The sequence below is a fragment of the Carcharhinus amblyrhynchos genome, chromosome 4 (assembly GCF_965287045.1).
Source record: "Carcharhinus amblyrhynchos chromosome 4, sCarAmb.v2.hapA, whole genome shotgun sequence".
Taxonomy (NCBI): Eukaryota; Metazoa; Chordata; class Chondrichthyes; order Carcharhiniformes; family Carcharhinidae; genus Carcharhinus; species Carcharhinus amblyrhynchos.
This window is the reverse complement of record NC_137327.1, coordinates 33,136,653-33,152,880: the sequence shown is the minus strand read 5'-3', so window position 1 is coordinate 33,152,880 and position 16,228 is coordinate 33,136,653. Positions and strand designations below refer to the sequence as shown.

At 41.1% G+C, this 16,228-nt stretch overlaps 1 protein-coding gene across 1 annotated transcript in view; it reads left to right on the top strand.

Moving 5' to 3' along the window:
• dnaja2a (DnaJ heat shock protein family (Hsp40) member A2a) overlaps window positions 1-14,593 on the top strand; it is a 40,934-nt gene extending 26,341 nt beyond the window's left edge. The window contains exons 7-9 of the mRNA XM_080186952.1: window positions 10,926-11,070; window positions 11,440-11,567; window positions 11,803-14,593. Coding sequence (XP_080043078.1) covers window positions 10,926-11,070; window positions 11,440-11,567; window positions 11,803-11,994 — 465 coding nt within the window. The 3' untranslated portion in view covers window positions 11,995-14,593. The remainder of the gene's footprint in view (window positions 1-10,925; window positions 11,071-11,439; window positions 11,568-11,802) is intronic.
• Window positions 14,594-16,228: the final 1,635 nt, after the last annotated feature.

Here is a 16,228-nt window from a genome sequence, read left to right as displayed (position 1 = left end):
GTTGTATAGAACGTTGGTTAGGCCGCGTTTAGAGTACTGCGTCCAGCTCTGGTTGCCTTACTACTGGAAGGACGTGGAGACTCTGGAGAGAGTGCAGAGGAGGTTTACCAAGATGTTGCCTGGTATGGAAGGACTGGGTTATGAGGAAAGATTGAGCAGATTGGAGCTGTTTTCCCTTGAAAGACAGCGACTGAGGGGGGATCTAATAGAGGTATATAAGATTATGAAGGGTATAGATAGAGTAAACAGTGGTAAGCTATTTCCTATGTTAGAAACGCAGAGTACGAGGGGCCACGGTCTTGGGGTGAGGGGGGAGAGGTATAACACGGATATTAGGGGGAGGTTTTTCACACGGTAGTGGGGGTATGGAATGCTCTGCCAAGCAAGGTGGTGGAGGCAGGCATGCTGGAGTTGTTTGAGTTACTTAGACCGGCACATGAGTGGGTTGGAGATGGTAGGATATAGGAGGATGTTTTAAATAAGGTTCATTAGCATTGGGACATCCCTGGTAATATATAAGGATGTAGAATGATTCTAATGTTTTTCTCTTTTTTAATTCACAGGTTTTAAGTTGGTCCACCTTGTGTCCAACAAGGGACATACACGCGATAGGTTGTACAAGGGCTGCTTTTGGATGTTCAAGAGTAGCCTAGTACTTCATGTCGTTAGTGTATGCTTAAACTGGACCAGATGCTGGGCAACACGATAGCTCAGTGACTATCACTGTTTGCTGTGCAGACACATGGATTTGGGCCAGTGTCTGTGGGAGTTTGCGCATTCTCCCCATGCTTGCGTGCGTTTTGTCAGGGTGCTCTGGTTTCCTCCCACACCCCAAAGATGTGCTATTAGGCTGATTGGAGGTAATAAATTGTCCCTAAATTAGTTTTCCCTTGATATGGAATGCCATAAGCATAGATAAGGGCCATGGGTGGAGGGGGGACTGGTAATAAAATGGTGGCGCAGGTTCGTTGGGCCAAAGGGCCTGTTTCCTGTGCTGTTTTTGTTCTTTGTACTATAGCCCGAGGTGCTGAATGCTTTGTCAACCACACACTCAGCCTGTCCTGCTGCAGTGATTTATGTATATTTTACCTACCTATCCCACAGTCTACTCTGTTCCTGCACTCCCTTTAGAATTGTACCCTTTATTTTATGTTGTTTCTACATTCTCCTGACCAAAATAAATCATTTCACACTTGTCATTTGTCCACCTATCCTACAAACTTGTTTATGGCCTTTGGAAGTTCTACACTATTCTTCCCATAATTACACTTAACTACTAAGCCCACATCTTTGCCTCCACACTAGGTTGCCCTTTTAGTTTCTTGGGCCCAACCCTTTACCTTGGCTATTCTCTTGCTTGTTATGTATTTATCGAACATCTTTTGTTTTCTTAGATTTGACATAGCAACTTTTTTCATATCCTCTCTTTGATTCCCTTATTTCCTTTGCAATTTCACCCTTTCACTTTCTGTACCCTTTGGCTTCCTCCTGTATCAGAATCTGACGAACTTTCCTTTCTTGTCTTATCCTACCCTGGATGCTCTTGAAATGCAGCATGACTAGGTTTGCGAGGCCTAATCTTTTTTGTTGTGGGTACATATTTATTTTAAGCCTCATTCTCTTCTCACATCAATATAACTTCAAATAGTTGTTTGAAATGCTCTGTAGCTGAATTATATTCAGCATAATAAAATTGGCCTATCCTAAATTTAAATCATTTTCCATTGCTATGATAAATCATAACTGATCATTACCACTAAAACAAAACCTCTTCAGTCTACCTCTGATACCCTTATATACTGACTTTAAAAAAAAGTTTTCCTGAATGCACTTGAAGAATTCAGCATCTGTACCTTTTGCACAGATTTCATCTCACTATTAGGGTAGCTAAAATTCCCTGCTATTACTGTCCTTTTTTTACATTTTAACTACATATTCTTCTAAATTCATTGAGCTATTTTGGGGACAGGGGCAAGCCTGTAGTAAGTTCTTTTTTGTTCTTCAGTTCAATCCATGTTGTCTCTTTTATCCTGCTAACATATTCCTCTGCACAGCTTTGATTATTTCTTTAACCAATTTGCTGACTCCCCCTGTTTTTATAAAAAAACCATTCATCTGTATCTTGTCTGAAAAACCTAACCAGGGATGATGTTGTCAAAACCATGTTTGAACAAGATATCACATTTGGTGTCTCTCTGTATCCTCAGCTCATTTGCCTTGTACTGGACTCCCTGCATTGAAGTCAGTACTATTCAGCACTAAACAACAACTTTGTTTATTTTCTAGCCTTTGTTTCCTCTGCTGTGAACATGTTTTAGTAACTTTCCAGTTCCTGTTTTGCTTCTCTCCCTTCTGAATTTACGCACTGGTTTCTATCACCCTACTGGTTAGTTTAAACCATTCCCAGTGGCAATAACAAACCTCCCACGACAATATTTATCCCAAATCTGTCGAGGTGGAACCATTAGGCTTATGCAGATCCCACCAGTTTCAATGTCCCAGGAATCTCAAATCTTCCATCCTATACCATCTATCTATTGCTTTTCTTTATCACCACCTCCTCCCCACTGTCCCTCTCCCTTTCCTGTAAGCCAGCCATGGTGCTGTAGCCATGACTCTAGAGCAAAATGTACTTGTGGGGACTTACTGCCTGATCCTATTTGGTGGTCACCCATTCGCTGTCCACCTGAAATGTGGGGTTGTCCATTACATAGATATCCTATCCTGGAATTCCCAAATGGCACAGGAACTGTATTTGACAGGACAGAGATGCCTCTGTTCGGCTATTAGGTTTTTTGCTTTAGCCCATTGCTCTAGATTATAAGGTTAAAAAGAGACCTGTGATGCCACTTTTTTGAGGTTCACCAAGTGCATGCTACCACCATCACTCAGACCCACCCTGTTTCTTGGGCATTTTCTGTGTCTTTATTTATGTTTGTTTTATAGTTCTAGTCTTTTAACTAGTACTTATCCAGCTTGTGGTCTGGGTAGATTATGGTTACCTGTAACACAAATGTTACACGTATTGGAATCAAAAAAAGTTTCAGGCAGCTCTGCATTAAACTTCTATTTGCATCAAATTCCTACTTTGTGCACTGCATGCCATTCTGTGCCCACTCTGTGCTGACCCACTTTATTCAAGAAAAGTTAAGGTGAATACTGCATTGGCTCTCCATCAGAATGGTTGAATCTAGCTATTCGGGATAATTTTCAGTTTTTTCTCTCGTTTTTAGACAGTACATCTTTTGAGAGGTGTACAGTTCACATACAAGGGCACTTAGAGATGAAAACCAATGTCTGTCAGAAACACCCAATTACTGCAGGGAGTGTTTTAATAGAGAAAAATAATTAAATTACTTGACAGCACAAATTTGAGAATTTGGGCTGTTGAATATGATTAGCTGTTGGCTTATCTGCATTGTAGTATTAAAAGGAAGAGTAGTTACCACATTGTTGAGATGTCTCCATGTTCAATCATGTTAAAGTGACACGATAGATATATAAGAACATAAGAAATAGGAGCAGGAGTAGGCCATCTAGCCCCTCGAGCCTGCCCCGCCATTCAATAAGATCATGGCTGATCTGTCGTGGCTCAGTTCCACATTCCCACCCTTTCCCCATAACCCTTAATCCCCTTGCCTATCAAAAACCTATCAACCCGCGTCTTAAAAATATTGAGCGAGACAGCCTCCACCACTTCAACGGGCAGAGAATTCCAGAGATTCACCACCCTTTGAGTGAAGAAGTTCCTCCTCAACTCCGTTCTAAACCGCCCCCCCTTTATCCTGAGGCTGTGCCCTCTAGTCCTACTGTCCTTTCTGAGCGGGAAGAGCCTCTCCATCTCTATCCTATCCATCCCATTCAACATCTTATACGTCTCAATGAGATCTCCCCTCATTCTTCTAAACTCTAACAAGTACAAGCCTAGTTTATTCAGCCTCTCCTCATAGTTCAACCCCCTCAACTCCGGAATCAGCCTAGTAAACCACCTCTGCACTCCCTCCAAGGCCAAAATATCCTTGTGTAAGTGCGGCAACCAAAACTGCACACAGTACTCCAGCTGCGGCCTCACCAGCGCCCTATACAGCTGCAGCAAGACCTCCTACTTTTATATTCAATCCCCCTCGCTATGAAGGCCAGCATCCCATATGCCTTCCTGACCACCTGCTGCACCTGCAGGCTGGGTTTTTGCGACTCATGCACAAGGACCCCGAGGTCCCTCTGCACCGTCGCATACTGCAGTTTTTCGCCACGTAAGTAATAGTCCTTCCTACCATTATTCCTACTAAAGTGGACAACCTCACATTTGCCAACATTAAATTCCATTTGCCAGTTCCTGGCCCATTTGCCCAGCCTACCTAGATCCTTCTGCAGACTCTCCACACCCTCCGCACAATTTGCTGTTCCACCAATCTTGGTGTCATCAGCAAATTTCGACACCATACGCTTGGTTCCCTCCTCCAGATCATCTGTATAAATGGTGAGGCCCCAGCACCGACCCCTGGGGCACTCCACTAGTCACCATCCGCCAATCTGAATAGCACCCATTGACCCCCACTCTCTGCCTCCTATTTGACAGCCAATCCTCTATCCACGCTAACACCCTACCCCCAACTCCATGCCCCCTGACCTTCTGCAATAACCTCTTGTGAGGCACCTTGTCAAACGCCTTCTGAAAATCAAGACCACATCCACCGGCTCTCCTCTATCCACCGCCCTAGACACATCCTCATAGAACTCCAATAAATTCGTCAGACACGACTTCCCCTTAACGAAACCGTGCTGTGTCTGCTCTACCAAATAATTCTCCTCAAGATGCCTTGCTGTTTTCTCCTTGATCACGGATTCTAACATTTTTCCCACAACAGACATTAAACTAACCGGCCTATAATTCCCCGCCATTTGCCTGCCACCCTTCTTAAACAACGGTGTAACATTAGCTGTTTTCCAATCTTCCGGCACTTCCCCGGAATTCAGCGACGTTTGGAAAATAATCACCAAGGCATCCACTATCACCTCCGCCATTTCCTTCAGAACCCTTGGATGCATTCCATCCGGTCCTGGGGACTTGTCCACAATCAGTCCCTCCAGTCTGTCGAGACTGCTCAGAGGGTTGTTTTGGCAAAATTATGTTCTTCTGAATAGATATGTATATTAGTACCATTTTTTTCAAAAGGCATAGGTTGCTGATGGTGACAAGATGCTCAGAATCTTTTGACAGTTTCCATTCTAGGTCAATCATCCCTGGGATGGTCTGTGCAGCAGTGCTTAAAAATGTAAAGCAATAAAATGCAGATACTGAAAACATTCTGCACATTAGACAGTGTATATTGAGAGAAAATAATGTTGCTGTAGATCCTTTGTAGGACCAGCTTTTGTGTGGTCCCCTCAGGGCCAATGTAAAATGGCTAATCATTGCTGCTAAACAACATTGGGCCATAACCTCCTGGTTCGTCTGCATTACATTTGGGGTGGGAGGAGTGTACCCCAGTGATGCACTGGGGAATCTCTCTTGGAAGTTCCTACGTAAAAGTCTGCCTGGCAATTGTCCAGAAGAGCTAGCTTGCCCTACACAATCCTGCTGGACTAGAAGCAATCTAATAGTGATTTAAACCACTAACTTTGGAAGGTTCTGCGAGTTATTCTGAAAGAGTTAAAGTAAAAAAGCACTTCTGTGGAATTATTATTTTAAGCACCTAGACTGAACCTTGCATGGGCCACTGTGCGCACACCCACAACCCCCCACCCCCAAAATCTGATTGACATATACACCCCTCCCCTGTACGACTGTCACCTAACCTCTTGATCCAGTTCTGTTTTGCTCACTGGTCTGATTCAGTCTGCCCTACCCTCCCCCAAGTCCAACTCTGCCACAAAGTGATCAATAATAGATAAACTCCTGTCCCAGCCATTGAATTATGTATTATGATAACCCTAAAATCACCACTTGACACAAAATGACTACTGCTTTTCCCTCCTTCCAACCAACACATGCTGTTGATAAAGGCAAATGTTCTCATTTGAACATTGGGCAGCACCTTCAATCAGTATACTGAGGGACCAACCCATCTTCTCTTATTAAAATTTGCATTTCCAAGTTACTGAGGGAGGATAAAGATCTATAAATAGACAAATGCCATCAGATACCAAAAATAAGGCCAGACCCTAGCTCTTGAATTCCAGGCACTGTGATTGGTTTAGAACTGGGTGATTGCAGTTTCATCACTATCCAAAATCAATCAACGATGATTGAAAGCTTTTGCAATCTAATATATGTGCACCCTTTGAGAACAAAATAAAACCCTCTTTCCAATGTGACAAAATGTAGATGACTCATTTCAACTGGATGTGGAGACTGGCTGACAAGAGTGCCATGTTAGGCCAGCTCTTCCTGTGAACCACAAGTTGATGCCCTTTTACAAGCTATAGGGAATTTCACTAGCGTGGCCAGTATCATCATCATCTCATTCTGTTATACTTTGCAGAATTCAGCATGAAGCAATCCTTTTGAAACTTATCCTCCACTCCCCCAACAACCTCTAGTCAAATTTATCTCCACACAATCTGCACTGCTGTTCTTCCAGCACCAAGAATAGGACAGCATGTGTATGTGACTGTCCATTCGGTGGAGATGCAATAGCAAGGAATGTGATGTCACATTTTCAACAGATACACCTGCAATTAATGGTGGCAGTCAAGTCACCTTTCAGCAGATATAAGCCTAGCCTATCCAACCTTTTCTCATAAGACAACCCTCCCATTCCTGGTATTAGTCAAGTAAACCTTCTGTAGGCTATTTTCAACGTATTTACATCCTCCCTTAAAAACAAAACCCAGTATTTACCCAGTACTCCAGGTATAATCTCATCAGTTTCTCCTCGCAGTAAAAAAAATTTGATTGGTTATCTTAATTACTTGCTGTACCTGCATACTAACCTTTTGATTCATGCCTAGAATACCCAGATCCTGTGTATCTCAGCTTTGTAATCCCTCACCATTTAAGTAATGTGCTGTTTTTTGAATTATTCCTGCCAAAATTGAAAATTTCACTTTCCCACGTTTCACTCTATTTGCCAGATCTTTGCGCACTCACGAAACCTATCTATATCCCTTTGCAGCCTCCTTGTCATCACAATATACAATTTCCTATCAATCTTCGTCATCAGCAATTTAGCACCATAATTTCAGTAGCCACTTTGTCTCTAAGTAACCTTCCGTCTGCCTACCCGTAACAAGACCTCCTGGATGCACCCCCGCTCTAAGCATTGCATCTTATCAACTATGTCATTGTCAGGAGAAAAGACAGGCAGGATGTCAGAGTAACCGAGGCTGTGTGGTGCTGACTGCTGGACAGATCACAGGCTCGTTGCCTCCAAAATGAGGCTCCGCATCAGACCCAAGAGGCGACCACAAGGAAGCAAGATTATGAAAAGAATCAATGCGGCCAAGCTAAAGAACCCCAGCATAGCTACAGCACTCCCTGAAGACTTAGAAATCAAATTTGCTGACCTACACCTCGCGGGCAGCGCTGAGGATGACTGGAAACGCTTCAGGGATGCTATCCATACATCTGCCCTCCACCTGCAAGCAGCATGATTGGTTTGATGAGAATGATGAGATACGGGCTCTACTTGTTGAAAAGCAAGCCTTCAACGGGCCTGTCAGAACGACTCATCTTCAGCTGGCAAGAAAAATGCTTTTACCGTTGCTTGCAGGACAGTCCAGAATAAACTGTAAAATGCAGGATGCCTGGCTGAGCGCCAAGGCAGATGAAATGCAGGGATATGCTGACAGACAACGTGAAACGGTTCTGTGAAGCCCTCACACACTCTACGGACCTCAATCTTGGAGTTCCCCCCTCCTGAGTACAGATGGTACAACTCTCATTGCAGAGAAGGGCTGAACACTTTGAAGCTGCACTCAACCGACCGTCATCTATTAACGATGAGGCAATAGACAGGGTTCCCCAGGTTGATATCAACAGTGCTGTGGATGACCCACCGGTAGTAGTCGAAGTCACGAAAGCTGTCAGCCAGCTATCCAGGGGCAGATGCCATACCTGCAGAGATCTATAAAGCTGCTGGTCCTGCACTTATTGAGAAGCTCACCGAGTTGTTCCAGTCCTTTTGGAAGCAAGGATCCATTCCTCCGGAACTTAAAGATGCTTCCATCGTACACCTCTACAAGAGGAAGGGCAATCAGCAAGTGTGCAGCAATCAGCAAGTGTGCAACAACCACCGAGGAATCTCACTGCTCTCCATCACAGGAAAAACCCTGAAGAGTTCTGCTGAATCGTCTGGTCACAAATCGAGCTGGGCCTGCTTCCAGAGTCAGTGTGGCTTCCACAAAGGTCATGGGACTGCTGACGTGATTTTTGCTGCGCGCCAACTTCAGGAGAAGTGTCAGGAGCAGAATTGCGAGCTCTACACAACCTTTGACCTTGCGAAAGCCTTCGATACTGTAAGCCGACAAGGCCTGTGGAGGATCATGTCAAAGTTTGGCTGCCCTGCACCCCCCCCCCCCCCCCCCCCCCCCAGAAAAAAATTCATTCAGATGGTACGCCAGTTCCATGGTGGCCAGAGTACTGGATGGCAGAGAATCCTGAGGCATTCCCAGTCACCAGTGGCGTGCTCACACCCACACTGTTCAGCATGATGTTTATTGCCATGCTGAATGATGCCTTCCAGGACAGTGCTGGAATCAGCCTCGAGTACAGAGTGGATGGGAAGCTTTTCAACCTGAGGAGACTTTAAGTTATCACCAAAGTGAAGGAGACTGTTCTGAGAGATTTCCTGTTTGCCGATGACTGTGCCCTGTATGCTGGCTCAGAGCCAGAGATGCAAGTCAGTATGGACAAATTTTCCACAGCTTGTGACAACTTTGGACTCACCATCAACATTAAAAAGTCCAAAGTCATGCACCAGCCTGCTCCTCAAGCACCGTACACAAAACCCATAATCACAATCAAAGGGCAGAAACTACAAGCAGTGGACCAGTTCACTTACCATGGCAGCACCCTCTCCCAAGCAGTGACTATTGATGCAGAAGTTAACTGCAGAAAAGCAAAGGCAAGTTCTGCTTTTGGTAGACTGCACTCCACAATGGGAACATTGAGGAATCAGCCCAGCAACAAAACTGAAGGTCTACAGTGCCGTGGTACTCACTACCCTCCTGTATGCCTGTGAAACATGGACGTGTATCGAAGGCATGCAAGACAGTTCAATCATTTCCACATGACTTGTCTTCGCAGAATATTACGCGTCAGATGGCAAGACAAAGTACCAGACACTGATGTTCTTTCTAGAGCAAGTCTACCATCAGTTCACACACTGCTGATGAGAGTGCAGACCCAGTGGGCAGGTCATGTCTTCCGTATGTAAGACGAGCGCGTACCCAAGCAGCTCCTTTTTGGGGAACTCTCTGCTGGAAGATGCTCGCATGGAGGGCAGAAGAAACATTTCAAAGACACATTCAAAGCCTCCCTGAAGTCTCGACGTTGACACGACCACCTTGGAAACGCTGGCACAAAACCGCCCTACCTGGCACTGCCTCATCCACAGAGGCTGTCAAGCTCACGAAACAAGGTGTATTGCTGAAGCACAACTTAAGTGCGAGCTGCGCAAGTCCAGAGCCACCAGCGCAACAACTACAGCGTCTACACAAGTCTGTCCAGTGTGCCAGGACATTCCGTGTCCAAATTGGCCTGATCAGTCATCTTAGGACACCGCAAACAGCCCCAGAATGACTAATGGTGTCGAGGTCCTCATCGATGACGATGGACGAACAACACCTAAGTAATATAAATAATAAAAATTGAGGCCTCAGCAGAATCCATTTGTTACATCTTGCCAATTTTAAAAAATGTATCTAATTGTGCCTAATTCATCTATTAACACAGCCAATCTTTTATCCATGTCAGTGTTACCCCCTATACACATACCTGTTTAAAACTGCACAGTCTAGAGTCCATTGTTTGAAATTGTATCAAAATAAGTTGTCATGGAGGGCACCAACTTTGACCTGCATAACCAATATTATGTAAGGCCCTTCCCCACTGTTTCCATGTTCAAAATATATCAAGAATTAGGACCAAACAAGCAGAATCATTACTTTCTCACTGTTACACTAATCACAAATGCCCCAGTATGATCAAGCTGCTGTGGCAATCCTTGTACATTACCATGCCTGCAGAAGATTGTCAGTGACACAAACTATATATGTGAATGTAAAATGTATAAATACTCTTAATTTTACATTGACTTCATAGATTCTGAATAAACTACATGTGCAATGTTTTTGTGAAATGTGTTTTTGAATCATTGTTCTATGAAACACCAACTTATTTCCTTGGGAGCCAATACAATTTTGTTAAACAGAAGTGGTAGACATTGACCTAATGGCATCAAAACAAAATACTATGATACTGGAAATCTGAAATGACCAAAAATGCTAGAAATATGAAAGGCCATCAACCTGAAACATTATCTCTCTCCCTCCACCAGCATTGCAAGTATTTTCTGTTTTTTTTATATCTAATATGGCCATTTGCTCTGGTTTGTCAGCTGAATAACTCAATTAAAATAATTAATCAAAAGCTATGGGCAAAACAGTTACAAAGAGTTAAATTGGAGACAAAACACTTCAAGGTGATTCTGCAACTATTACTTGTTTAAATTGTCAACCTAGTATTCCTGTCCTTCGTAACTAATGGAAACTTGCATTTGAGTTAGATAATTTTGGCTTTACTTGATTGTTTAGGAAGGTCAGTGGAGTGCACTTAAAGTACAATGTATAATGCACCGTGAGCCATGCTGCAAGATGTGTCTAGTTTCAAATGCTTTTATGTTCTTTTAAATGTGAAGTTGCATTTGGTTCCCAAGATTGCTGATGACATTGTATATAACATTTTCTTTTTAAATTCATAGGTGTTTCAAAGAGAGGGAAATGATTTGCACATGACCCACAAAATTGGTCTTGTTGAGGCCCTTTGTGGCTTTCAATTCACATTCCAACATTTGGATGGGCGGCAGATTGTTGTGAAGTATCCTCCAGGAAAAGTTATTGAACCAGGTAATAGATAAGAATGATGTTGACAAAATATTTTCTGTTCACAGTCTATCAATGAGTAGGGATTATTTAAAATTATAATACATAGCATTTTCTAACAATGGGAATTAAAAACAGAAAATTTGGTAGCATTGTGGTTATGTTACTGGACTAAGAATCTTGGATAAGTAATCTGGAGCATGAATTCAAATCCTACAAAGACAGTTGAGGACTTTGGATTCAATTAATGAAATAAATCAGAAATAAAAAAATTATAGTATCAAGGAAGATGCCCATAAAGCTACCTGATTGCCATTATAGCTCATTTTAGAATCCTATGCTCACTTGACGAAAGACCCATTCTAATACTTTGTATTTCATATTTTCAATTAGGTTGTGTTCGTGTTGTTAAAGGTGAAGGAATGCCGCAGTATCGTAATCCATTTGAAAAAGGCAACTTGTATATCAAGTTTGATGTTCAGTTCCCTGAAAATAATTGGATTAGTCCTGAAAAAATAGCTGTAAGTGGAAAATTCAAATCCTTATTTTGCGTATTTGGTTCTGTTCCTGTCAGCCAATCTGATATTTTGGTTTCTAATATTTGAAACTGTAGTAGTGAAGAAGCTAATAAACTGCTCTAAACAACAGGAATTTCTAAAAAAAAATTCTTATCTCCATTTAAACGTGACACCGGTTTTTAACATTTGTGGTTCCAAAGAAATTAATGTGCAAAGTTGATACTTGTGTTATCATTAGGAACTAGAAGATCTACTCCCAGCGAGGCCTGATGTTCCTGATGTGATTGGTGACATTGAGGAAGTTGATCTGCAAGAGTTTGATAGCACCCGTGGTTCTGCAGGAGGACAACGACGGGAAGCCTACAATGATAGCTCTGATGATGAAAGTGGTCACCACACTGGCCCTGGTGTACAGTGTGCCCATCAGTAAACTTTGGTAAAACACTTGCAAACCATGTTCTGTTCAGTTTTGGATATTTTCAGATTTCATCTGGTTTTGTTAAGAGCCAAACTGGACTTTATGTCACAACTCAATCCAGAGGAACTCTGATGGACATCTCTTTGCTGTATATGTAACTTTTAATTATATTTACCGAATGTATAATTTAAAGTAAAATAACCATGGCACAGTGTGAGGTGCTCAATTCTTTGAGACCTATGCAGGGGAGCAGCTGGTGAGAATTAAACTGGTATCTCAAATTTTGTCTGTCCTTGTATCTCTGCTTTTTTTAAAGAACCGTTTCTGTAAATTCTTTGCTTTCCTTCTGCCACCGTTTTAAAACAAAACTGTTTTCCTGATGTTGTATGGCCCTTATTTGTGTACACTTGATGTATGGGCTGAAATCACATGAGCTGCTAACATAAGTAGAAATAAAGAATTTAGTGGTGCGCATATCTCCAAACAGCTGCATGTCAACCCAGTCGAGCTGCATTTATAAGTTTTCTAGCGCTTCAACAGAAAAAAGTTCAAGCAGAGTAACAGATAATGTGGTTACGTGGTTCTTTTCTAGAATCCTGAAAGTTCTGTGGTTAAGTAATAAACTCAAATTGCAACAGTGAATTATTTTTTAACTCTGCACCCGTGCTTGGAAGCAGGCTCAATTCTGTTTGCTTTATAAAGTTTGGGCAGTTTTCTTTTTTGCTTTTTCTCCATCCCTCCCATTGCCTTAAATTCTGGCAAAGCCTTTGGACCACTCTGTATTGTGACAATGATTCAAGATGTTTTTTTCATGCTCAAACTGTTAAGTAGTTATTTCTGAAGTCCAAAATTGAGTCATATGTTAAAATGTTTGTTCAAATTAAAAGTTTTGAAAAAAAATAGAATCATTTGTATGCACTGTTAAATATTTGGCTGTTTTAAGAATTTTGGGGCAGAGTTTTGTTTAGCTGTGACACAAAACAGCCATTTGCTGGAAATAATGTGCAGTCTGTTAAATGTGTAGCAAAGGCTACCTGTATGAATTTTGAATAGATTGGCATCTGCAGTGGTGGTCATTGTGGATTCAATCCGTTGTTGTTTAGTAATGGGAATCAATTAAAGATATGGACAGACATTTATTTTTATTGGAATCATTGGCCAGTGGCTTTGAATTTGATTTCAATTGACATGCTATTCACTGGATCATTTTTTAAAAAATAAAATGTTGAGGAAATGGCAATTTTTTTAAAAAGTGTTCAGTTGGTGCACAAGAACCACTTGCATGTAAATCGTATTTTAATATCCCAAGGGCTTCTGAAGTATCAAAACAAAATTAGATGCTAAGTGACAGACCAAAAGGCAGGTTTGAAGAAAATCTTAAGGCAAGAAAGGTGAAAATGTGAAGGGGTTGGTGAAAGGAAACTTGGGTCACTTTGAGTGGAGGAGATGAGAATACAGGAGGGAAGAATCTGAAGAACTCTAGTTTGATGTGGTGACCAAGATGGGAGGCCATGAAAAGTTTTAAACATGAAGGTTTAGTCAAACTAACTTGAGGTATTCTATATGCTTTATTGGCTCTGGTGTACACATTTAAAGTAAATATGGCTCTATAGTTTTCAGGATTCATATATGCCTACTATTGCACCTTGTGGATATTGCAATGCAGGTGAAAGGGAGTTTGTAAAACTAGTCCATAAAAGACACTTTCACCCAATTTTTCTGCATGTTTTCCTACTTGAATGTTAGTATCTTGTTAAAAGCAAGCACTTTTGCACCAAGTACTTTAGTTATAGTGTACCAGTTGACTTTGAGAAAAATATGGGAAGCTGTCTAATCAGAAGTTACATTGCCACTTCCCATTTAAGATTTGAATATTGGGATTTAGCATGTAAAGAGCTCAAATCCTATGTTGTAAAAGGAGTTGTAGTATTTCCTGTTTGAATAAATATAAATTTGAAATTGACACTGGCAAGCTTTATAGCCATGTTCCATTTACCTTATTGTAATGCAACACCGAGTTGAATTTTGAGGATTCCACTTTTTCTTTATTATAGTGCACATTTACGCATCACAGGTGATTGTGTATTGCTGTTTGGGTTAGATTGCTTTCTTAAAAATTCACTGGTGTGTTGCAGGCTGAGGAGCTGACCAGTTACAAAAGTGGATATGATTCTACAGCTACTGAGATGTGTGGTCTTCATATGATTCATGGATATACAGCAAACCTTCTGTCAATATATAAACCTTAAGCTGGTAACTTCTAAGTTATTTATAAACCCACTGTTTTTTAAAATACTGTGATTTGCCTAGTTACTGTGTTGTAACCTAGATCAGTCAGACTTTGCTGCTGTTTGAAAGTTCTTGAGAGTTGAGTGAAAAAACAATTGTTGGTTTGTCTGGCACCAGTATAGATAAGAAGCAGTTCATGGGATCACTCAAATGTTTAGGCAGGGTGGGGAGGAGTGGGTATTCATGCACTTGATGTTAGACAAGCTGGCCCATATTGAAGCTGAAGCATTTTTCCTATTTCAAATTAACTTGTTCAAAAGATTGAAATGTGCTTTCAGCAATTCATAGTTTCAAGCTTAATAAAAATTTACATTTCTTCATACTAATAGTAGCTATTTTTTAATTACAATGTACAGTTGCCTTTGGGAAGTTGGTTATTTGCTTTTGGTGGGTGTTTCAAACACCATTATAATTACTAGTGTGGTAACAAGCATTATAATCATCATTTTCCATCCTAGAGAGCCACTTTTATGAGTGAGATATTGACAATAAATGTTAAGCATGGCTGTGTTAGCACTTTCACACAGGATTATTGGTTCAAGTTTCATTCCAGAGACATGAGCACAAAAAGTGACACTCCAGTGGAATACAGGGGTCTGTCTGCACCTGTTCTTCAAGATGGAATCTCCTCAGCATCCCAGCTCATGACATTGCTTAAAACAGATTCTATAAGTTACAGATGTGAAGCATTAACTTTCTTTCCACACTAAGACCTGAACATTTTGTTATTTCTGACTTTATTTTAGATTTTCAGCATTCAGTTTTCTTGTTCTTTCCTAAAACAAATCAAAAAGTTTGGTAGTGGGCTTTGATGTGCAAGTATATTACCTGCATTGGCATACTTCTCAATATTCTTTGACATTCAAATAAGTGTCTTGAATCAGATGATGAGTCATATCCCAGATTGCTGTTGACATTTGGATGGCTTTACTGAAGACACAGATCCACTTTTGAGGTGACACTGAATTAAGGCATTCTGTCTTCAAGTGAACATGATTCCAGAGCAATATTTTGAAGGATGGAATTCTCTCCTGGTCAACATGCACCCTTCAAACATTGTCATTTTTCATTATGTTTTAATAGGACCTTGCTGTGTCCAAATTGGTTGCTTTTCCTTTAAAGGAATGATATTTTACAAAGTACCTAAGAAATGCTCTGGGATGACAGGTTATGAAAATTACTTAATCAAATTTAAAACTTGTTTTAATTCATACAAAAGCTGAAGTTTAGGTGCAGCAAGTTAGATTTTACCAGCTCTTCAAGATCTAGCATTCATAACACTTTGCCTGTTGAGATGGTAGAATGGCATAGTATAGAGGAGGGGTGTGATCTATAATGTTTAATTAGAGACAAGCCTACAAACCTTTCAATAAGTTAGCAAGGACAATTGCAGCCACCTTTATGTTCAGATTCACACCAGACTAAGGCAGAGTGTGGGTGCAAAGATTGCTACACCAAAGCAATAAATCAGTTGTCAGAGTGAGTGCCTTTGTTTAAAGATTACCTTTGAGGGTAGGGTGTGGAGATCCTGTTAAAGCTGGGAGAAGTTTGGGATTTTATCATAATCATGCTGAGTGCAGGTTAATGTATACATGAGGTTTTTGGTTGTAGTGAATAGTAGGCATCTATCTAGCCCATAGAAAAGCTGTAATGGTCAGGTACTGTTGATTTTAGTTTTACAATAAGTAAAATATGGCTGTAATTCCTTTACATCAGGAAAATTCAGTTTTTTGGAAGTTACATTACAGGGATCAAAGAAACTGATCCAGAAATCAAGGGAATTTTGAGTTGATAGTTCTGACCATGGAAGGTGGAACTAGTTTATTCAGATTGGAACTAGTTTATTCATATGAACAACCTAGTAGTTGCTTTCCATGTTAATGACTTTTGTAAAAGCCTGCTCTGCAGTAGTACAAAAGATTACTGCAAAAACCAGTCTATGCCAGTTGGCCTTTAC